This window comes from Malaya genurostris, chromosome 3 (assembly GCF_030247185.1).
Source record: "Malaya genurostris strain Urasoe2022 chromosome 3, Malgen_1.1, whole genome shotgun sequence".
NCBI lineage: Eukaryota > Metazoa > Arthropoda > Insecta > Diptera > Culicidae > Malaya > Malaya genurostris.
In genome coordinates, this window is record NC_080572.1 from 157,442,943 (window position 1) to 157,468,251 (window position 25,309).

Sequence of the window (25,309 nt, forward strand, 5' to 3'; positions counted from 1 at the left end):
GCGCCAGTGAACCGGAAGCCACGCTCCAACCGGAATCACAGGACCGACCTCCGTACTCATTCGAGTGTCCCGTGCGAAAAACACGAGATTCGGTGACGGGAGAAACTCTTTCGTCGGGGAGCTCTCCGTTGGCGTAGTCTAGATTCTTCGACGGGGATTAGATGAGTAGATTACGACGTAACTCAGGTATCAAGTTTGTATATATCGACTGTTTTGGAGTTTTATCGGAAAAATGCGGCTTTCTCAGTCAAATGTATATAGGCAAACGATTTGTTTTTAAAATTGCCCCTTTATAAACAAATCGTTTGCCTATATACATTTGACTGAGAAAGCCGCATTTTTTCCGATATAACTCAGGTATGGATCGTTGGGGCGCCAGTGAACCGGAAGTCATTCTCCAACCGGAATCACTGGACCGACTTAGGCATCCTGCCGTTCGAACCTTTCACGGATTTCGGGAGCGTAGGTCCCTGGGAAACTTCCATCGTCGGGGAACTTGTCCGTCGGTGTAGGCTAGATTCATCGTCGGGGATTAGCCGAGTAGTTCGCGACGTAGACCAGTCCTGGGTCGTCGAGGCGCCAGCGAACCGGAAGTTAAGCTCCAACCGGAATCGTCGGAACGATCTCGACATCCTCCTGGTCTCCTGGTCGAGTGGCTCAAAATCGAGAGATAAATGGCCCAAAAATAGGAGAGAACGACGCAGTCGTCCATGACGATGCATAAGTCCGGGAAAGGTGCTTTGAGCATCGATAGCCTTCCACCCCGACGTAATACCTAACGGTAGTTCCGGGGAGGTAGGGTTGGAGATACAAGGTGTTTTAGTGGGCAGTTCCAATTATACAGTGGTAGTCCTGTGGAGAGGCCCTACACTCTGTGCGTAAACGCTTTTCACCTTGTAAAAAAAAACATTTCCGCATCGCAGTTTGTTGCAACAATAGGTTGCCGTATGCCCTAGCTGTTTACAGCTTGTACAGTGCATTACAGCCGAACAGGTAAACGTACTCCACTCACTACCAAATAATTGGGAAGTGCAGATCCGGCAAAAGTCACGCGAATCGAGCCCGATTGGTAAAATTTCCCATCTATCGATTTGGAGTGCAATTGCTTGCACCTCAAAATTTTCACTGGTTAAAGGTCGGGGTTTTTGAAGCGGCCTACCCCGTCCTTCATCAGATCGTCAGACTTTCGTCACGGACCACACCGTCGATCCACATGAGACGGGACGTACACGCGGTACTCCCTCGTGAACAACTCGCTGGTAGCAATCTCGTTTGCTTGCTTCAGGTCAGGTGCGTAACTTGTTTGGCGAAACATTGTCAATTAATTTATTGCCGAAAAGTGCTTTGTCAGGTCCCGGGCAATATTCAGTACTCTGAGAGACTTCGATATAGCCAGAAATATACCACCCACGGACCCTCCGAGCCATCGTCTTGGTAAACTTTTCGACGAGGGGGCAATATCTCAGAGGGAGATGGAAGGAGAGATGGCGGCATCTCGGATTCAGACTCGATTTCTATACGTTCTTCGTTCATTGAAACTTCGCCTTCCTCTGAGACACCCCCACTGTCATATTCATATATTTTTAGTACGGGAATACAGGAGTCTCCCGCACTTGAAATAAGAAAGAAAAATAAAAGTGAAAAATAAAATATATAAATAGTAGAAGTAAATAGAAAAAGTTAGAGAATATGCTTAACATTATGAGCCACAATCTGTTAGGTGAGTTGATCCTTCACTCCTCCGTTGTGGCTCAGTGTGACCTTGACTCAGGATTATTCGGTTGCTGCGATGCGGGTAGCAAACAATGGATATATGATACTGTCCGTTGCTCCCCGAGTATAACACAATAGCGTCTACTGTCGATACCGATGCGAAGTCGGTGCACGGAACTCACTTGCTGTGATAGACACCATCGTTTTGCCGATGTCGATTGTAAGAAAAACGCGTATGTTCACTTCGAACATTCGGTTAAGAATGAACTAGGAAGGTTGAATGGGTCCCTTCACGGTAGATTGCGGCGTGCAAATCTAATGAATTTGCGTTGAACACCTTCGACACGATCAATGTCGATTTGATAATTAAGTGACCAAACGATAGCTGCGTATTCTAATGTTGATCGAACTAGCGCAAGTCTTCAGGCAGTGTATATTGGTAGAGTTCTTAGTGATACGAAATATGAAGCCTAAGAGTTTAGAAGCTTTTGAAATTACATAATCAACATTATTCTTGAAATCCAATTTGTGATCGAAAATAACACCTTTACCGAGGATTCACGTTTGAGGACATTTTACAAGAGATGATAGTCGTATGTAATTATTGAGTGTTTTCGGGAGAAAGATAGGCGGAGACGCCTAATACCATCCTGTTATTGTGGCACCATTTGGCGAATGTGTCAAACTGAGCTTGCAGAAAACGTGCATCTTCTAGTTCCTTTATAGGATGATACAGTTTGAAGTCATCAGCAAATGATAGATTGAAATATTTCACGGAGAAGTTGAGATCATTGAGATAGAGTAAAAATATGAGCGGTCATAAATAACTTCCTTGAAGTACTCCTGAGCTAACAATAAAATGAACTGTTGTAATGTTTCCTATTTTCACCGACATCTCGCTACCAGTAAGATATGAATACATCCAATCCAGTAAAGCGCCACTAAAACCCTGTCTGTCGAGTTTAGCCATTGTTATTTGATGATTCATTTTATCAAATGCCGCTGAGAAATCTGTGTAGATAGCATCAACCTGTAGACGCGATTGTAAAGATCGGATGATAAAAGCTAGAAGGTTTGTAGATGTTGACCTTTTAGGCATAGAACCTTGTTGAGTTTCAAATATGTAGTCCTTGCATTTGCGAGTTATGAAATCGAAAATAATTTACTCGATTTGAAATGCTCTAATGTTTGTTTACTTGATTGCTCACCAAATGCCCCAAATGTTGAAAGCTCATTTTGAAAAATTAGGATAATTTGGATGCTTCTGTTGGATTTTAATTAAGTTTTGCCTTGCTCATATAGAACGCTTATGCAATTACTTGAAAAACCGACTAGTAAAAATTGACCCGGAGGGCCAAGTGTCATATACCATTCGACTCAGTTCATCGAGCTGAGCAATGTCTATGTGACTGTGTGTGTATGTATGGGTGTGTATGTGTCAAATAATCATACAGGTTTTCTCGGAGATGGCTGAACCGATTTTGACGAACTTAGATTCAAATGAAAGGTCTCGTGGTCCCATACGGAATTCCTGAATTTCATCCGGATCCGACCTCCGGTTCCGGAGTTATAGGGTGAAGTGTGTTCAATATTGTACACCGTCACTTAAACCGGCGAAACAAAAAACGTAAAAAAATCTAAACTGGATTCAAAACTACACGAATCGACAGTCATTATCAGTAGGCAACTAAACAAACCGATCCTGGCTATCCCGATTCTCGGTATCCGGTTCCGGAAGCACCGGAAATAGTGGTCATATATACCAAAATGGATCTCACTCATTTTTCTCAGCGATGAAGTGACCGATTTTGACAAACTTAGGTTCAAATGAAAGGTCTCGTGGTCCCATACGAAATTCCTGAATTTCATCCAGATCCGACTTCCGGTTCCGGAGTTATAGGGTAAAGTGTATTACATATTGTACACCGTCACTTAAACCGGCGAAACAAAAATCGTAAAAAAATTTCTAAACTGGTCTCAAAACTACACAAATCGATAGTCATTATCAGTAGGCAACTAAACAAACCGATTCCGGCTATCCTGGTTCCCGGTAACCGGTTCCGGAAGTACCGAAAATAGTGGTCATATATACCAAAATGGATCTCACTCACTTTTCTCAACGATGGAGTGACCAATTTTGACAAACTTAGATTCAAATGAAAGGTCTCGTGGTCCCATATGAAATTCCTGAATTTCATCCAGATCCGACTTCAGGTTCCGGAGTTATCGAGTAAAGTGTATTACATATTGTACACCCTCACTTAAACCGGCGAAACAAAAAACGTAAAAAATTTTCTAAACTGGTCTCAAAACTACACAAATCGATAGTCATTATCAGTGGGCAACTGAACAAACCAATTCCGGCTGTCCTGGTTCCCGGTATCCGGTTCCGGAAGTACCGGAAATAGTGGTCATATATACCAAAATGGATCTCACTCACTTTTCTCAACGATGGTTTGACCGATTTCCACGAACTTAGATTCAAATGAAAGGTCTTGTGGTTCCATACGGAATTCCTGAATTTCATCCGGATCCGACTTCCGGTTCCGGAGTTATGGAGTAAAGTGTGTTCAATATTGTACATTGTCACCTAAAATATTTTCGGATGCAACAAACATTTAAATCGTAATTTAGAGTGCGTGCTAGAAGAGTTTGTGTGTCATGTTAGTTGGTGGCTGTTCGAACCGACTTTGATTATACCGGTTCTCGGGTTCTGGTGCCGGAAGTCCATATAATAGTGAACCCATATCGTTTTCTTAAGGATGACTTACTCAATCAAAGCACTGTTTATTCTGTATGTTATGCATAAACAATCTCTTGGTTTCTTTCAAAAATCGAAGAGAAATTTTTTTGAATAGAATATCACAATATTATATACATGAGAAAGGCATCATTACACCACTACGTGGATTAAAACAGGTTTTTACAGTTATCATTCGATTTACTTGCCCATCAACGCAATGAAAATCGGATGACATGACTAATGCACCTATTGTTTATTGACTAACAGATACAGATAGAAAATGTTTTTTTAGAAAAGTAAGCAATGACAGCCGAATGGTTTTGCTAAACCTTAGGAATATCTTCATCTTATGATTTTTCATTGAATTTTATTACATAAAAATTTAAAATTTTTGGTCTGATAGGATTGTTGTTCCTTATTGATATATTTTCAATCATATGTATACCAAAAAAATCCGGTCATGTGCACTCAGAAGAAATCGGTTACATGTAACCAAAACCTCTTGATGGCTAGAAAAACGCTTTATGCTTTTCTTATATGCACATGTAGTAATGAATATTTCCTATAGATACATCGAGATGCCTGAAAAGTATTTCAATCTTTAATTAGCTGATCTTTTTTGGACATGGGATATCTGTTTAGAGTTTGAATTAAAAAATATTTGAAAAAAAAAACAAACAGGGGCGATTTGAGCCTATTTCAAAGATCGGGAATTTTTACCTCGAAAAACCGGGAAATTGAAATCGGCAATTCACCTGACACCCTGATACATGCTATAAGCCGAATCAGAACAAGCGAGCTGATAATCGACGAGAGAGCTATTCATTCCACCTACATTTTTTATACTAAATGTCTAAACTACAGTTGTGGTTGTCGTTTCTGATGTAAGATACGATATTGGTATTGATGGATGTCCTACTGGAGTAGGGGCGTGGGGGCGAAATGACAGATGAACTGAGGGGTGGCTGCATGCGGGCGTGGAGAATGAGTATTGTTACTGTGTATGACTTGCAACCGTTGGGGCAAGGGTCGGGATGAGTTTAGATTGAATCGGGGTTAAATCTGCCGTTGCTTCGGAACTGGATTGCGTTCTAAAAAAGAAGCGATCGTCACACCATTGGGCCAGCATTTAGGTGACGTTATTTGTTGCTCAAAGGCTGCAGGAACATTTAGTTTAAAAAATACAAAAGAAAGTGGTTTCTTCTGATATTGCCTTACTAATTTGAAACATTGAAAAAAGTTACGAGGACAGTTAGTTCGTGATTCTACATGAAGGATGCGGGTCTGGAACAGGTGTCATATTCGGATCAACGTATTCGCCAAGGGCAACATTTTCGTTGGAGTTTGAGACTGAAACTAGAGGAGCTGGTTAGATATTGGAACTTCGACTCGCCTTATTTTGTCAGGCTGACCTAGATATTCCGCCGAACAAAACAAAAACTAGAAGACGTAGACTAGAAGAGATAAAAACTTTTATGATAGAGAAAGCAAACAAAAATGTAAATCCCACAACATTGAATATTAATGACTCTGTTTATTTAAAAACAGAAGAAGTAGCAAAACTAGATAGCGTATATAGTGGATCATATAAAATAACCAAAATATTAGGATTGTTTTTTCGAACATTTTGGACAGTGAAGATAAGAGACTGATCGGACGATAGCTTTTCGGCCAGGTGGGATCCTTTCCAGGCTTTTGTATTGGGATCACTTTGGCCACTTTCCAACTAGAGGGAAAGTAGCTAAGAACCAAACATTGATTGAAAATAGATGCAAGATGTTGAAAAAATCTAACGCTTAGGTGTTTAAACTCTATGTTGAAAATAGAGTCAGCATCCGGAGCTTTTATATTTTTTTACCTTTTGATCGATTTGTTCAATTCTTCTTCAGTGATTCTGTGATTAGCAGCAAATATAGAAGGCGTTCTATCAACAGTTTCGACAGTGGCTTAAAAAGTAGTTTCATGAGGACTGACAATGTACCGAGATGGTGGGAACTAACAATGTGTTGACCTAAAGTAGTAGTTTTTTCAACCGGTGTTATAAGCAAACAGTCATCCAGACGAAGAGGTGATATCGGTTTCAGCTTGTTTTTAAGAAGTTTAGACAATCTCCAAAAAGGTTTAGAATAATTATCTAGCTTACTGATATGGTCTGAGAATTCCCTGTTTTGATATCGTTCATTCTTTGCTTAATGATATTAGTTAGATTATTAGCTGAAGTTTTCTTTTCCCTGAGTCCTGTTCTCTGGTACTACCTTCAATAAATATTTTTTAACCTAATTAATGGTTTAGTGGTAGAATCAATGGTGATAGATGTACGGAATATTGGTATTTCTCTTATGTTTAGTTCACGAGCTCTGGCGATGGCACGTTCAACTTTATTTAGTTGTCTGTCGATGTCCTCTGTTGATTCTGGATGGCGATCGTAGTTAATGTTGTTGTCCACACTGCGGCTGAATGCTGACCTGTCGACATGATGATAATTATGCCGAGTACATTGCTGGGTTTCAACACCGGACCTAACTTTCGCCACAACAGGATAGTAGTCAGAGCTGAGGTCTTCAGACTCAGTATAGTGTAGTAGCCGTTTTGAAGGTCCGATTATTTCTGGAATTTCCCCAGGCTTGATGTCTGGCATTGATATCACCGGCGATGATGAATTTATTTCATCTTCTTGTCAGCTTCTGCAGATCATTTCTTCGTTGTGATTGAGTTCCTTGGTTCGGTGAGCACTGTCTAGGGCAGTATGCTGCGATGAATTTTATCCTTCCGATCGTCGTATCCATTTCAACTCCTAGCGACTCGAGGAGGACTTCGTACCAAAGCTCGGATGTACAGCAAACTTCACACCATTTCTGATTGCAATCGATACACCACCGCCCCTAAAGTGGGTTCGATCCAGGCGAATGATGACGTAGTTCGGTATTGAGAAGGACATCTTCGGTGACAAATGTGTTTCCGTGATAACACACACATCGACGTGCTGTGTTCTTACGAAGTCCGATAGTTCAATTTGCTTTTGACACACTGAGCAGGCATTCCAATTCATCACTTTTAATGTTTCACACACCGTATTGGATAATAAACGAACCGAGCACTTGAATCTGCTCTTTTTTTTGTCTTGCAACCACGGAGTGCAGAGCTCATGTCGACGAAAATTTTCATCATTTCCACAGAAGTAAATAGCGGAGTGGAGTTTACAGTTGGGCCATCATCAGTAGTTTTGAAACCAGGTGGCGGGAGAATTAGATCCGGTAGATTATTCAGCCTGGGGAAATTCACTGGGTCCAATGGCGATACAGGTGGTACAGGTGGAACCTTCTTCTTCGATGGTTGTCGCTGAGGTGTAGCTTGTTTCCATATTTTCAGGAACTAAGCACGTTTCGGGCAAATTCGTTCGGTTGCTTAGCACAGTTAGCACAGTGGGGGTAGATTCTTCATCCATAGCGCACTCGTTGGTAGCATGATTCGATCCGCGGCTGTTGCAACGGCTAATCATGTGGCAATTTCGAGCACCATGCCCGAAGTGTAGACATTTCATGCAGTGAGTTAGATCTCTGCGTTGGTTGCGGTAGGTTTTCCATATCACGATGGCATGATCGATGACCTTCAGTTCCTTAAGCTGCTTCAACGTGGTCGTAACATACCTCTCTTGAAGTGAATTAGGCACAAAGCATCTCTGTACGTGCGTCTATCATCTTCTCGACGTTTCATTCGATGAATTCCCAGAGCCGGTTTTTTTGTCGTGAATACGACTTACTTTACTATGGGGAGCCTTTTCAAAATTTACCCTCTGAGAGAGTGATAAGTTTTTGATCGTGAATATCTATTGTTGTATCTAACGAATCAACATAATTTTTGCTACACGCCATCGGAAATATGATCACAATTTTATGATAAAATTTTCAGTTTTGTGACATAATTTCAAATAATTCAGAATTAAACTTTTCTGAAATGTTTGGTATAAACGAGTATTAAAGAGGATAATTCATAAGGCGCGTTTGCCTTTCTCGTATTTTTAAAGCTCATAGCTCAGTGATCTGTGGAAGGATTTATATAATCTAACTACCAATAGAATCGAAATTTTTCAACTTAAACGTGTATAGCAAAAGCATTGAAGTATTTCAATAGTACACTATTGAAAAACCTGTCTCATTTGACCCATGTCAACACCAGCCAATCAAAACGCGATCTGAGGAAGAGAACAAAATATCTGCGGCTGTACAAAAATCGTTCGAGGAAAATGTTCCGAACAGTGTTTAATATCGTAGTGAGTTCCACAATTTGGTCCTTCTGAAAGGCAGGAATGAATCCCGTATAGCACCCTGATAGTTTCTTTCAATGAAATGCAAATCCGAAATGAAATAATCGACATTAAAATTCTGTATGCGGCTATTTTTATAGCCGTTAGGACAGCCCATTAGTGAAAAAGCTACAAACGAAATCACATAAAAAGAAACCTCTTAACAAAAATTGAATCAGTTTGGATGCTATCGCCACTGCGAGCAGATGTGTTTTGTGTCGTCTGCACAGCTAGTTCCGCTTTCGACAAGAGCGATTACGTCAAAGCTGCCAGTCATTAGCATTGGTGAAAAAACAACGTTGGAGAGCATTACGCAAAATCAGCCGTTCTAATGGCTCTAAAAGTTTTCTAAAGAACTATTAGGATTTGTTATTCGCAAATCGAAGGTAAATATCCTCAGTTTAGTGCAAATTTAGAACAGTTTGGTTAGATTTGTGCACTTTTCGCTGTGTGAAATTCACAGTAATCAATGTGTGAAATTCACGAGATCAAGTGAAGCCTTTGTTTTTGCGAAAAATGTGAAAAAGGGGAATGCTTGCATAATTCATACAATTGATCAACTAATTGATATTCGGAAGTGTTGAGGAACATGTCAGTTGTTTTCGTATTCACGGCATCCAGTTATGTCTCTGACATTACCCACCCGCCTTTTTTAATTTTGATAAGGTGTCCATCAGTGACTCTTCGCTGACTGATGGAAGTCCTTTCGGCACAACTTTGTATGGTTTTTCACTCGGGTTGTCATGAGTGAAAAATTCATGTTTCGTTTCCTGGGGATGTTTCATTACCAGAGCATATACGTCCTGTGAGTTGCAAAGCAGCTTGGTCCCAAAGCTGCATAACTTGAATGTTGGTGCGACATTCAATGAATGTCAATCTCCGCAGTGAGTGATAATTTGCATTGGCAACCATCAACGGTGGAAGCTTGATTTTCCTGGTCACTGTTTTCCAAGTGGCATTATCCATATTATCCGGATCGGCATCTGGATTGTAGTCAATATCCAGCGAAGCGTAGGTGTTCATTGTAGCCACTGACACATGGCCGACAGATGATGCTCTGGAACTTGTAGTTTTCTTCCGCTTCACGGACCGTCCCGAACTGTTTCTCTCACAATCTTCTCCAATTCACTCGTATGTATCAAAGTTTTACTGGGTACTCGTTGAAAACAAAACACAGAATGTCATGAGAGCACGACCTGGACGTTTGAGGTATTATACCACACAGAAGGTATGTATGGGGGGCCACTGCTTGGGAATAGCTGTTCTAGATGATATTGCGACCTGTCTAGGTAGAGGAGAGCTATTTGTTAAGGTAGATAGTAGCTGTCAAATTATCTAAGCGAACAGTCTAATCGAATGCTTTGTTTGGATTTGAAATGTTTTGGTAAAAAATGTCCTTGCCGATTTCTGTGACTCGAATAAGTACTTTTTGCTCGAGCTGTGGTAAAATAAAACATTGTAATATTGATATATATTTTCGACTAACAAGATATTTATTGTCGTAGTTGTTTTAAGTTCTTTGTGTAATTTTTTAACTTTAATCAGACTTTTATTTTCATATATTTTTATTCAGTGGCGGACGGATTCAAAGACGGAAACACCAACTCCATCGCAACAAATACATGAAATCGAGAACTCGGACACCATCATCCAACTCAACTTCATACCATTGAACGGAGTTCAGAAATATTCACGTATATTTGAAAATTCGCAAGAACCTTTATTTAATTGACTCAATTATTTATTTACGATACTTTTTCGGTATGGTAACACATAATTTGAATATTTGATATTATATTGCACTTCTTGTGAATATTATCAAAATGATTTCCGAACAATCTCGTTTGTGTTAATAAATATCACATTCCCACAACGTTTAAAAGTAAATTTTGTTATTTTAACGGTTTATACAACTTATAATAGGCGCCAACCTTTCATTATTAATCGACTCTGTGTAATAAAGGATGACTCTATGAATAAAATCGATTTTTGTCTTTACACGATGGTAATAGAATTGTTGGAAAACCTGACTTTTTATCGATGCTTGGAGACCCCTAGTGTCATTTTCATATTGAAAATGGCTGAGCTAATTTCAATAAACAAGTTCGTTTGATAGCTAGTGACCGAAAAAAACCCGTTATTCACTCTCCGTTCAATTTTCTCGGTGATGGCTCAACTGATTGTAACAAGTTTAAACTCGTTTAAAAGCTACTTTTAGATTGTGAATCAAGTTCCAAGATCAATTGGTTGTCACTTTCGGTTCCGGAGATATAAGCGGAATTATAGGGTGATTATTGTAAGAATTCAAATTTCAAATTACTTATTAATTTTTCTCTGCGACAAAGGCATCATCACTAGGTGGATTAAAACAGGTTTCTATAGAAGGGTAATAGAATTGCTGGAGAACCCGTTTTACGGTCGGAGCTCCGGATGACGGTTTCGGTCCCGGAGATATGATCATAGAAGTGACGTAAGAGTCGACCCGCACTTTTTTCTATACGCTCAAATACTTAGACTCGAGATATGATCGTAAATGTAATGTATCCGCCTTCGCCATCGACGCAACAGTGACGACGTTTTGCGCTGAGTAAGTGGCCCTTGTTCTGCGAGTCGAGTGAGGTGAGATAAGTCGAGTCACCCGAGTCACACGATTCTGACAGTCGAATGAAGTGACAAAAGTCACCAGGATGAACTATCACCGTATTCCTGCAGTCGAATCTGGGTGGAAAAAGTCACCGGGGGTGAGTTTTAGAGTCGATACCTGTGAGTTAAGTGACAGCAGAAATATAAAACGAAAAATGGAGATTTTCAAAATTTCTGCTATAAAAGGTGAATGATGTACGGAAAAGGATTTAATTGTTTTTTTTTTATGCAGAAAAACCGAATTTTTTAATTTTTTTAGCTATTCTCAAAATATGCGCTCGATCGGAATCGCTTGCCTAAATCGGCTAATTCAAGTCAAAAAACATATTTGACTAGATATTCTGATAGGAGGAGTATTAACTATTCCCATTTCGTTATGAATAAAAAACAGCTATCGATTCAATTTTGTTTTATTTGCAATGTCCCAACAAAATAGAATGTATTATGTATTGCCATTAAATTTTATTGATAAGCTTTGTAGTTATACCTGACTATCCTTGTTCGCCTATTTGTGATAGACAAGTTTGGTATATTTTTGCCTTTCTCGTACAGAATGGCTATGTAATCACCTTGAAAACCGACTCAGAAATCTTGAAGTTTCAAAGTCGATATCAGTAGGTCTAATACAAAAAGATTTTGGGTTCTATATCGCAAATGAAAAAATTGATTACCTTTTTATATTCAAAAATAGATTAAAATAAAAAAAATTGTTTGAACCTATCAACTAAAATGTGTGTTAAATTCACACTTCTACTTTATATCACATGAACATGCTTGAGAAGAAAAAACTGAGAACAAAATGGCAGAGAATTAACAATTTATACTATGATAATTGTTAATTTTAATGGGAAGTAAATTCAATGAATCTTATTTTGAATTTTCAAATACACTGCATAATTATTGTCAATTGTAATTTATGTTTTAATGATAAAACACCTAAAGTTCTAATTGCTCATTGAAAAACAACTCATGTTACTCATCGCCAACTGTTTTATGTGAACTATGGCGTGATAACGTACGGAATAATTTAGTAACTGGTGAAAATGATGCGGTTACAGGTTTATAATTTTTGACTTTCTCACATATGTAAGGGCTATACAATCAATAAGAAAATGGGCCTTTTAACCCAATTTCATATACCATTCGATTCCCTCCCGTGGTTGATGGGCTTGACGGTATTGCAAACATCATCAGATACGATTAACTATTGTTACAATTTAATATAAATATGTGTTACAACTTTTAGTTTAATTATTGAGTTTATTGAGTGAGGCATGAAACGATTTGAATAAGATGTTGATTGCAATACGCTCCAACATCCGGGGTTGGAGAGGCCGGTAGGGCTTAACTGAGCTCTTTTTTATGTTTCATTTTCATACTACCGGCCCTTATTACCGATGTGAAGTGGAAATTAAGCGAAATAAACGTACCCCAGTCAGGTTTCACACGATAACGGAATAGTTGAATGGTGAATTAAGTTCATCTTTGACGTTTATTCTGTGAGGTTGTGTGTGCTCGTGTGGAATCTGATGAATGAGGTGATATGTGAGTGAAGTATAAGTGAAGTGGAATGCAAGAACGGTAATAAAGGCCACCGTTTCAGCTCAGGACTAACGATCGACCAATAAAAGAGATCGAAATTGGGTGACGGCACCTCCATTCATCTCAAATCCATTAGTCATTTCATATATGAAAACCATTGCACAGTGGTCCGGATCCGCAATTTAGGGGGACAAAAACATTTGTGGCTTAGCCTTAAACTTTACAGCTATGATGTCTTCGGAACAAATGATCAGTGAAAGATAAGCCATATTTTGAAGCATATGGTATTAGGGTGGTTCTAATTATTAGGGTGATGCAAAAATTATTTTCCGTATGTGTTGAGATAGAGGACTGCATCCTTCGGCAAAATTGTAGGAAAACTTATATCAAGCAACTTTGCCGAAAACACTATTGTAGTATCTCTAACGGTTTTAGTGTTACAGCTATTTTAATATATCAACTTAGGGTGTTCCTAAAAAAATCAGATTTTTTGCTCTAGCTTTCTTAATATTCACTTCTCGATTTTGGTGTCTTTGAATATCTTTTAGAGTTTGTTGAAACCAATTTTTTCATAACTAGCGCATTCAGGTAGCGTTTTCTGAACCGAAGTTATGAGCAAAACTAGTTCAAAAACAGATCATTTTTAAACTGCTATATCTAACATTGGAGCAAACGAAAAAAAAATCGGTTTCTTTCATTTGATAGAAAATACTTTCAAGCATGTTTATAGAAAAAATGGCGGAGGAGATATTTTTTTAAATTTTTTAAATTGTGTTCAAACATTGGGTTTTTTCATTGAAAAATGCTCTTTCATGTAAGACATTTATTAGCTATACATATTAAAATAAGGTATTGCTGTCTTCTAGCGTGTTAAAATTAAAAATGTTAATTCAGCTGCATAATCGGGAAGATGGAGTGTGTACTGGTTGGTTGTTACTCTATTCGATAATGCTATTACAGGATCAGACGTTAAAAGAAATCGTTTGAATACATCCTCTAGATTCACTAAACGATTGAAGTTCTGTGGATGGAACTGCCTATACTTACGAATTGATTTATTTCGACTCTCTTGCGCTTCCTTACTGTACATTATTTGCTATCTGTTTGGTTCCCTTGCGATTGATTGTTGAGCAAAAAGGCTGGATAATCTGGAACAACAAACCTTCATCTGTTTCCCTTTGCTGCCCAGAATAATAATCTTTCAAAAGGAAAACACGGAACTAACAGCAGGAAGTGGACAAAGTAAATGCAGAAATTGCAGAGCTCTCTCCCACAGTACTGGGGAAAGTATTTGTATCAACGAAGCTAGTGATCTGCCTGAACGATACGAAAGTGTTAAACGACATAACAGACATACACTCCCATGCTTGGACATATGCAAGCGCTCAGGAAAAGCTCTGAATTTTTCAAGAATTGAAACAAATGAGAATAATCCAAACAAATATAAATTTGGGATTTCGCCTCTACATGCAATGATTCGATCTATGGAACTTTGGCTAAAAGTGAGTTATTGTTCGCACATTGAGAAACCGACATGGCGCGTGTCCCGACAAAATCAGCATGTCAAGGAGCAAGAGATAAACATACTAACGGCATTAAAAGAGCAGCTAGGGTTACGTATTAGCAAAGACATCATATTAACAAGATATCCAGCTCGCTCATTTCCAGAATAAATCATTGGAAACATCCTTTTTTGCGAGCATGGTGCCCTCAGGTGAGTCCGCATCGAATCTCGTACATTGAAGTAGGGAAGAGAAATGTAAAATTCTTGCGCGCAAAAATAGCAGCATTGCGCACCCACACAATTGACATGATATGTTGAATGTGATGCCGTGTGATGGCGTTCCTATACTGAAGATTGATTTCGCTCCAAGCTGACAGGGTCTAGCATTGGTGAACCATTACCTGGAGGAGGCAACTCGAATGATGGTATCTGGGCCTGTAGATTTTTCAAAGAATATAACACAGTAGCGCAAATCATCGAGTTAAATGGAAATATACTTGAACGGTTTTTTATAATCTTAACGTTGATAAACAACAATGTGAAGATTTCGGTACTTGCTTTCCAGGAGTTTACTGAACAAACAAGAATTCGTTTTGTGGAGCTGTATTGATGGTATGCTCTGTCGCCAACCGTACATAAACTTCTGGTGCATGGGACTGCAATTATAAAACATGCTTTGCTTCCTATTGGTATGTACAGTAAGGAAGCGCAAGAGAGTTAGTGAATCTAGAGAATGTATTCAAACGATTTCTTTTAACGTCTGATCCTGTAATAGCATTATCGAATAGAGTAACAACCAACGTGAGTGTACTCCATCTTCCCGATTATGCAGCTGAATTAACATTTTTAATTTTAACACGCTAGAAGGCAGCAATACCTTATTTTAATATGTATAGCTAATAAATGTCTTACATGAAAGAGCATTTTTCAATGAAAAAACCCAATGTTTTAACACAATTTAAAAAATTTAAAAAAATATCTCCTCCGCCATTTTTTCTATAAACATGCTTGAAAGTATTTTCTATCAAATGAAAGAAACCGATTTTTTTTTCGTTTGCTCCAATGTTAGATATAGCAGTTTAAAAATGATCTGTTTTTGAACTAGTTTTGCTTATAACTTCGGTTCAGAAAACGCTACCTGAATGCGCTAGTTATGAAAAAATTGGTTTCAACAAACTCTAAAAGATATTCAAAGACACCAAAATCGAGAAGTGAATATTAAGAAAGCTAGAGCAAAAAATCTGATTTTTTAGGAACACCCTAAGTTGATATATTAAAATAGCTGTAACACTAAAACCGTTAGAGATACTACAATAGTGTTTTCGGCAAAGTTGCTTGATATAAGTTTTCCTACAATTTTGCCGAAGGATGCAGTCCTCTATCTCAACACATACGGAAAATAATTTTTGCATCACCCTAATAATTAGAACCACCCTAATACCATATGCTTCAAAATATGGCTTATCTTTCACTGATCATTTGTTCCGAAGACATTATAGCTCTAAAGTTTAAGGCTAAGCCACAAATGTTTTTGTCCCTCTAAATTGTGGATCCGGACCACTGTGCATTGGTTAGAGCGAGATCTGTTGTGTCTGTTCGATAGATTGACTTCGAGAGTGAGATGAGGTTAGGAGTATTTCGCGTCGCTATAACAGCGATATCGTACATTTTCTGAACTACTTTTATGCGGTATTGCTTATCAGAGATGAAGCAAAAATTTTGTATTTGATTTCATCACAATTCATTTATTGAAAGTCGAGTAATCGGTAGAATAATATGGTGACTCTATTAATGAAATGACTATTGGCACAATGAATTTAGTTAAAATCTATTAGAATTTATCTATTAGAATTATTATCTATTAGAATTTACTATTTAATCAATGTTACAATATTTGTGTGTGAAATACATATTTGTATATATGGATATGTATGTACACATGTGTGTATATGTATGTATATATGTGTGTACGTCAGTATGCCTTGGTGCCTGTATATATTTATACATGTATGTATGTATGCGTTGTATCAAACCGTATATGGTGATACCTTTCGATTGTGAGTGAATAAAATGTTGATTGCATTACGCTCCAATATCATGGTTGGAGAGGCCGGTAGGGCTTCACTGAGCTCTTTTTATGTTTTATTTTCACACTACCGGTCCCTATAACCAGTGTGAAGTAGAAGTTAAGTGGAGTGAACGTATCCCAATTGGGTTTCACACGATGACAACAGGTGAACGGTGAATCGAGTCCATATTTGACGTTTATTGATGGTTTGTGTACAATGGATTACTGTGGAATGAGACAGAATATTGTAGAATAGAACGGAATAATAATGAGTTAACCAATGGGCAAACCACTGATAGCTGTCAAACGATGTTCATCCAGTTTGTATTGTGAGGATGGATATATCGTTTGGGACCTGATGGGTGAGATGATGTGTGAGTGAAATGTAAGAGTAAGTGCATGCAAGAATGGTAATAAAGGCCACCGTTTCAGCTCAGGACTAACGATCGATCATTAGAAGAGATAACATGACATTTCGACAGCACTGAAAAACTTAGACGCCTCAAAAGGGCCTGGACCTGACAGTATACCACCAATATTTTTAAAAAATCTTGCTGAAGAACTTGCAATACCACTACAACTACTTTTTAACCTATCACTTAATAAATGTACTTTTCCTAAAGCATGGAAATCTTTCTTTCTTGTACCAATATTTAAATCTGGTGCAAAATCTAACATTCGGAACTACCGTGGAATAGCCATTATCTCATGCATCCCAAAATTATTTGAAAAAATTGTAAATGAAAAACTTTTTCATCAACTTAAAAACGTAATAACAAACAAACAACATGGCTTTTTTAAAGGCCGCTCAACTACAACAAATCTCTTAGAATTTATGACATTCACTCTGAATGCAATGGACGCCGGAAACTACGTAGAAACTCTTTACACTGACTTTAGCAAAGCCTTCGACCGTATTGACATACCATTACTTCTACACAAACTACAAAAATATGGCATAAAACATACTCTTCTGGAATGGCTCAAATCATACTTAACGAATCGTGTACAGGTAGTCCGCTTCCTAAACATTCTGTCTGAACCAATCAATGTAACTTCTGGCGTACCTCAGGGTTCTCACTTAGGGCCTCTCCTTTTCATTTTACATATAAACGACATTTCCTTCATACTCAAAAATCTGAAAGTGCTTATATATGCAGACGACATGAAACTCTTCATGGAAATTGAAAATATTAACGACGCTGTAATATTCCAGAACGAAATCAATCTATTCCACATTTGGTGCTGCAAAAGTCTACTCCAACTCAATGTAAAAAAATGTAACTCAATAACTTTCAGTAGGAAAAATGAAACTATACCTATAAACATACATCTAGGAAATCAACTTGTAGAAAAATGTAAAATTGTAAGAGATTTAGGCGTAATCTTAGACTCCAAGCTCACTTTTGTGGAACACTACAATACCATAATCAATAAAGCTAATAGCATGCTGGGCTTTATTAAACGCTTCAGTCATAACTTTCAGGGGGAGCGGGTCATATCGCCGAAAGCCATTTCGCCGAAAGTCGTTTCGCCGAATGCCATTTCGCCGAAAGTCATTTCGCCGAATAGGTCATTTCGCCGAAAGTCGTTTCGCCGAAAGGGTCATTTCGCCGAAAGGGTCATTTCGCCGAAAGGGTCATTTCGCCGAAAGGGTCATTTTGCCGAAAGGGTAATTTCGCCGTAAGGGTCATATCTCCTGCATGTTATGTCTCCTGTGTAACTGATGTGGCGCAGCCACATAACCGAAGCCAAGATGGCTCGGCGGCACAAAGCCGCCGAGCCGACGCCAGCTGAGTCGGCCGCCGACCCGCCGTCGGAAGCGGCGGCCTCTTGCATACAAACCTGTAACCGCCTCGTTTGCCCGGTCTACTCAAAGCTAAGTTTCTTTGCTTTAGTTAGGTCCGAACGAGCGGTAGCGAGGTCGGACAGCACATGAACCAAAACGATGTGGCGTAGCCGCATTAGATATTTTTTCATTTTCACTTAATAAACGGAAAATACCACCTACATTTGCCTGGTAGATAGACCTATGCAATTGCTTTGATATTTACTAGCTAATAGCCAACAAGTTTTCTTGCGAACTACTTTCTGAGGTTCATGAATCAATCTTTATTCAAGAGTACAACAATCAATCATTATTCAAGAAGTACAATGGTAGGCAATGGCAACAAAACGGGCGTTATCATCTTCCGTTTGTCTTTAATTTAAATTAATTCTAATTTCGATTTCAAGACGATTTCAGGATTCGGCGAAATGGCTTTCGGCGAAATGGCATTCGGCGAAGTGACCCATTCGGCGAAATGACATTCGGCGAAATAACCCTTTCGGCGAAATGACTTTCGGCGAAACGGCTTTCGGCGAAATGGCTTTCGGCGAAATGACCCTGATCCCTTTCAGGACCCATACACAATTAAATTATTATACACTATATATGTCAGACCTATTTTGGAATATTGCAGCCTAGTATGGAATCCATACAATATTATTCACGAAGAACGCATCGAATCTATTCAAAAACAATTTCTTTTATATGCACTTCGTAAATTAAACTGGACAGCATTTCCTCTACCATCATATGAATCACGCTGCATGCTCATCAATATACAAACACTTAAAGAACGCCACGACTTTGCAATGCTTTATTTTATCAGCGACATTATTTCTCAACGCATTCAATCAGCTCCATTATTATCGCAATTAAATTTTTATATACCTAGCCGTCAATTACGTTCCAGGAAATTATTTTTAGAAAAACAAGCTAGAACAAATAATGCAAAATACAGTCCAGTCAATCGAATAATGCGCCATTACAATCAATACTGCGAACATCTTGACCTTACTATGTCTAAAAATCAAATCAAATCTCAGCTTTGTCGTAGAAATAATGCGTAGTATGTAAGTGAACATTGTAAACAATTTATATGTAGTCTACATTTGCTTGACGAAATAAAAAAAAAACATAGTTGTTTATGTTACCATTCATAAGAAAACCAACATGAATAAATAATAGAAACTGTTGGGTAATAATATAATTTCCTCATATTGAAAGAGGCGTTTATATGGCGCGCATGCGCTAATTCGGCCTGATACAAATTAACGGGGTGGGCAATACATTTTGGACAGGGCTGTAAAAAGCTGATTGGAACCCTTTCCCCACCAAAATGTAATATAAGGAAACTATAAGGAATTTCATATACCATTCGATTCAGCTCGAAGATCTGCACAAAGGTCTGTGTGTGTGACAAATATTGTCACTCAATTTTCTCAAAGTCACAATAGTGAGATTTGGACACACATATCAAAACGACGCATAGAAGCCAAACTAGGCGTACTTTGATATTGATACATTAAGATTAAAAGTACTTTTTTTACATTGTCTTTCAGAACGGAACATAGATCCGGATGCGATACAATAGCAGACTATATTGAACCATGAGACTTTTCATTATATCCAACATTTTTTTATGGAAATCAATTCAAAAGTTTCACGCAAAATGAGTCCTAATGTGATTTTATTAAACATTTGACCTTGTGAATCAAAAACCATTTTGATCTAGATTCAATTTAACAGTACACTATGTTACTACACGATCTTATCATTTTATTCATAACAAATTTTGGAATACTTTTCTATGATTATTATTTTCAAGACCATTAGTATTATTTCGTCTAACCGAAAGATGTTCGGCTGTGCCTTATATTATTCATAAGTTCGTTCACCTTTCCGAATCTAGGAGTAGATTTTTTTGTTTGTGTAAAAAATACATGAAGCAATCTTTGTTCTGTAAACCGCTTTCAGACAGTTGGGCTGAAGTTTTTCATGTCAACTTAAATAATACCTGCATTTAACTTATCGAATTTGCTACTTTTGGCGGTTACAACTCCCGCTTGATCTGTCAAAACCAATATTTAATTGCAAGCAAAATCATATCGTACACACCTCTTGGCCATCGTCGGAAGCGTACTTCACCAACATACGACAATCAACTTGATACGCTAATTAGTGCGGTTGTGTTTTGCAACAATTTGCTCTTTTAATTTTTCACAGCGTCACCGGCTATCAGTTTATCGAAACACGTAGTAAAATCGAGTGTACCGGCCATCGTAACCAAATTCTTGAAGGAAACTAATCAAATATATTTTGGCAGGAACTATCAGCGGCTTCCACGGCCCATTAGGCAAATTTCAAATGTGTTCCAAATCAATTTCGATGCTGGAATATTTTCGCGAGCATGCACTAGTGTATTTGTTTTATTAATACATTCAGATTAACTCTTATATTAGAATAACGCATGCAAATAACAAAACCTGCAAAAATATAAAGTTTTTCTTTGAATAAGTTTTAATCGAAATAACTAATTTATTTACCTCACAACAGGCGATTATTCAATTGTTTTGACGTCATTTCAATTGTTTTGACGTTTCTGAAATGAATCGTTTGTCGCTTGAGGTACATCTTCTCACTCACCATGGAATGAACCTCTCACGTCACCCGAGTCGACTCGTAGAATAGGGTGACTACAGTCACGTGACAGCGAGGTGAGATTTGTCGAGTCACCTCACTCGACTCGCAGAATAAGGGCCAGTGTCCATGCATATTATACTCGAGAGCACTGTTGAAAAACCGACTAGTAAAAATTGACCCAGAGAGCCAAGTGTCATATACTCACGTTCGTCGAACTGAGCAATGTCTGTGAGTGTGTGTGTATGTGTCAAATAATCTCACTAGGTTTTCTCGGAGATGGCTGAACCGATTTTGACATACTTAAATTCCAATGAAAGATCTAGTGGTCCCATACGAAATTCCTGAATTTCATCCGAATCTGACTTTCGGTTCCGGAGTTATCGGGTAAAGTGTGTTCAATATTGTACACCGTCACTTAAACTTAATTCCGGCTATCCTGGTTCCCGGTATCGGATTCCGGAAGCACCGGAAATAGTGGTCATATATACCAAAATGGATCTCACACACTTTTCTAAGCGACGGTTTGACCGATGTCCACAAACTTAGTTTAAAATTAAAGGTCTTCTGGTCCCATACGGAATTCCTGAATTTCATCCGGATCCGACTTCCGGTTCCGCAGTTATAGGGTAAAGTGTGTTCAATATTGTACACCGTCACTTGAAACGGCGAAACAAAAAACGTAAAAAAATTTCTAAACTGGTCTCAAAACTACACAAATCGATCGGTATTATCAGTAGGTTACTAAACAAACCGATTCCGGCTATCCTGGTTCCAGGTATCCAATTCCGGAAGCACCGGAAATAGTGGTCATATATACCAAAATGGATCTCACACACTTTTCTCAGCGACGGTTTGACCGATTTCCACAAACTTAGATTCAAATGAAAGGTCTTCTGGTCCCATACGGAATTCCTGAATTTCATCCGGATCCGACTTCCGGTTCCATAGTTAAAGGGTAAAGTGTGTTCAATATTGTACACTGTCACTTAAACCGGCGAAACAAAACACGTAAACAAATTTCTAAACTGGTCTCAAAACTACACGTATCGATAGTCATTATCAGTAGGCAACTTAACAAACCGATTCTGGCTATCCTGATTCCCGGTATCCGGTTCCGGAAGCACCGGAAATAGTGGTCATATATACCAAAATGGATCTCACTCATTTTTCTCAGCGATGATTTAATCGATTTCACAAACTTAAATTCAAATGAAAGGTCTTCTGGTCCCATACGGAAATCCTGAATTTCATCCGGATCCGCTTCCGGTTCCGGAGTTATAGGGTAAAGTGTTTTCAATATTGTACACCGTCACTTAAACCGGCGAAACGTTTTAAGCAAGCGAAGGGTGGCTCAATGTGCAATATTTGTAAATTGTTTGACTATTGACGATTCGATTCTCTGTTGATTAGGGGATCAATAGCAGTTTAAGTGGAATGTGTTTGAAAATCGCATCGCATTTACTCTAACAGGTTTTCTTTAATGAAATGTAAATAGCGCGCACGCACGTGTTGACGCTTCGCGAGACTTTTCGCTCTTCAGCAGCAACCTAAGCTGATAGGCAGAGTGTGAGTGGAAAGCGGAGTGGTTGAATTTGGTTGCTAGTCAATTTAGCGAGCCATTAATTGAAAATAACAAAAGCATTTGCAAGATGTTGAGGATTAGATTGAGATGATCACAAGATCTTCAAATTGTAGAGTTTATGTCGCAATCCTCGGTGTCGCGAAGCGGCTAGCGCATGTTTTCCGTGAGCAATGATGTCGTCCTCCGTTTCAAGAAATACACCGACTGTCTAAAAGTTAACTCTTAATAGTTCTTTATGATTAGCCGTACCAATTTTATATTAGCCAAATAACGACTTTTACTAGCTCCAAATAAAACAATAACAAAATACAAAAATAAATTAAAAAAACCTGTTTTAATCCATTTTTGTATCGACAGTTTAAGTGACGGTGTAAATATTTAACACACTTTACCCTTTAACTCCGGAACCGGAAGTCCGGATGAAATTCAGGAATACCATATGGGACTATGAGACCTTTCATTTGAATCTAAGTTTGTCAAAACTGGTTCAACCATCTCCGAGAAAACCTAGTGAGATTATTTGACACATACACACACTCATACATACACACACAAACATCACTCAGCTCGATGTACTGAGTCGAATGGTATATGACACTTGGCCCTCCGGGCCAATTTTTACTAGTCGCGTTTTCAAGTGATTGCATAACCTTTTTAGATGAGAAAGGCAAAATGACGAAATTTTGAATTCGTTGCAATGCAAGGAAAACTCAAAATAAAACAACAAATGCTTCAAACTTATTACGCTACGTTAGCTAAGGTTTGGTTGCTCTCACGTATTACAATGTTCTCAGACGCTCGCGGTTGCTGTTAGTAACGTAAAATGAAAAACGTACTATAACACTAGATGGTGCGATTCTTGACTAATTGATTTGTTCTTCGGAGGTCCTACTACTGTCCAGGTTGTAGGTCGCAAAAGTAGCATGAAGTAGTTATAGCAGGCTGTAGAACTTCAACAGTTTCAGTACAATCATTCGCATTGTGTACTCTGAATATTTTTCAACGTGTGATTGTGATCGGTGGAAAAGTCCAATCAATTTGTGGGAAAATGGCAGATAATACTGTTAAAACTAAGTCGAATAAAAGACCAAAACCAATAACAAAAAAAGATGTTATTTCGGAAAACACGAAGGTGAGTCCCTATTTTGTACTAGCATTGATGGATGCTTCAAACAGAATATTCCTGGAAAATGGAACAGTGCTTTGTTCGCGTTGCTCATGCTTAAGAAAACGAAGTGGGTTCACTATTATTACCCGGCGTTGCTCGGAAATGTTTCGGGATGGTGAGGCCGCAAAAAAAGTTCTCGAAATTGTCCTGCCCAGTGAAATACTCAGATTGTAATGAAGCACAACTTAGACGGCAACGGCAAAAGTCCCTTCTCAGATCTCATAATAATCATAATTTTCACGGTATTATCGTCATATCTGGTCATTTTTTGTTATATTTTCCGCAAAATTCTATCAATTTTACCTTACACTTCCCAGGCACTTGCTACACTCCCTCTCCCTTAAAATAACCTTATAATCTTCTTTGATGTACAAGTATTATCTGTATTTCTGAAGAAGCATCGTTTCTCTTCGAATAAATTTAACATTGAACTCCCCGTGTTTTAGTTAAGTTATTACAGCTCTCCTTCATGATTACTCTTATGATCTCCTCTGAGTAGTGTAGAAAGTAGTATCAAAAAGTATCGAATTCCACCTTTGGTACATGTGCCAAACTTGGTGGCGATTCGTTTGGTTGTTTCGTAGTTATGTTATGAAACTTACATACATTCGCGTTCAAAGACAGATAAAGATTAATATTCCCTTAGTTCTTCGAATTTCCCGGTGGAAAATAACCGGATTTTTTGAAATTATTTAAAAAAAATTGCGTTGCATTCGAATTAACAATAGCAATACTATCTTGCACGACTTTGAAATTCTTCCCCTCCTCTTGTTTTACAAAAAATGAGTCTAGTCTAAATCTCTCTCCTTGTTTGACGACAAATGTTTTGACGACGAATAAGATAAATTTCTTAATAAACACTCCTTTTTAGAGCCACTTACTACAAACTCCACCCTTTTGATCACCTCTGTAATGAACATCTAAGCTCGTTGAGAAAAATCTGAACCTCAGAATTAGATTTTCGCTAAATTCGAAACATTTTGCTTCAAATCCCCTGGTTAGCAAACAGTTAATCAGTACCTCATTTTTTGTGCCTTTTACCCCGTTCCTCCCGAACCGGAAGTCCGATCCGGGTAAAATTCAATAGCACCCTATGGAACCAAGAGACCTTTCATTTGATTCTAAGTTTGGGAAAATTGGTCCAGCCATCTCCGAGAAAATAGAGTGTACATTTTTGTTACATACACACACACACACACACACACACACACACACACACACACACACACACACACACACACACACACACAACACACACACACACACACACACACACACACACACACACACACACACACACACACACACACACACACAGACAGACAGACAGACAGACATTTGCTCAGTTCGTCGAGCTGAGTCGAATGGTACATGACATTGGACCTTCCGGGCCTTGGTTTAAAAGATGGTTTTCACAGTGATTGCATAACCTTTCTATATGAGAAAGGCAAAAAAACTAATGATTCGAAATAATTATTTCTCACAGATTATGTTTGATGGAGAAACGAAACGACGGTGTGCTCTAACACCTCACTGCTCTTATACACAAAGTCAGTTTCGATCATAAAATTTTGA

At 38.4% G+C, this 25,309-nt stretch overlaps 1 protein-coding gene across 3 annotated transcripts in view; it reads left to right on the forward strand.

Annotated features, from left to right (window-relative positions):
- Positions 1-25,309, forward strand: part of LOC131436174 (zinc finger Ran-binding domain-containing protein 2) — a 190,970-nt gene that overhangs the window by 104,886 nt on the left and 60,775 nt on the right. Inside the window, exon 5 of one of the 3 annotated variants that reach the window (XM_058604716.1) lies at positions 10,333-10,453. The exons of 1 other annotated variant lie outside the window; for it this stretch is intronic. Coding sequence is in view for 1 of the 2 variants with exons in the window: in XM_058604719.1 (XP_058460702.1) it covers positions 10,333-10,432 (100 nt within the window). In the remaining variant the exon portion in view is untranslated. Of the gene's footprint in view, positions 1-10,332; positions 10,577-25,309 lie in introns of those variants that run through there. One more of the 3 variants, XM_058604719.1, reaches the window with a different exon arrangement.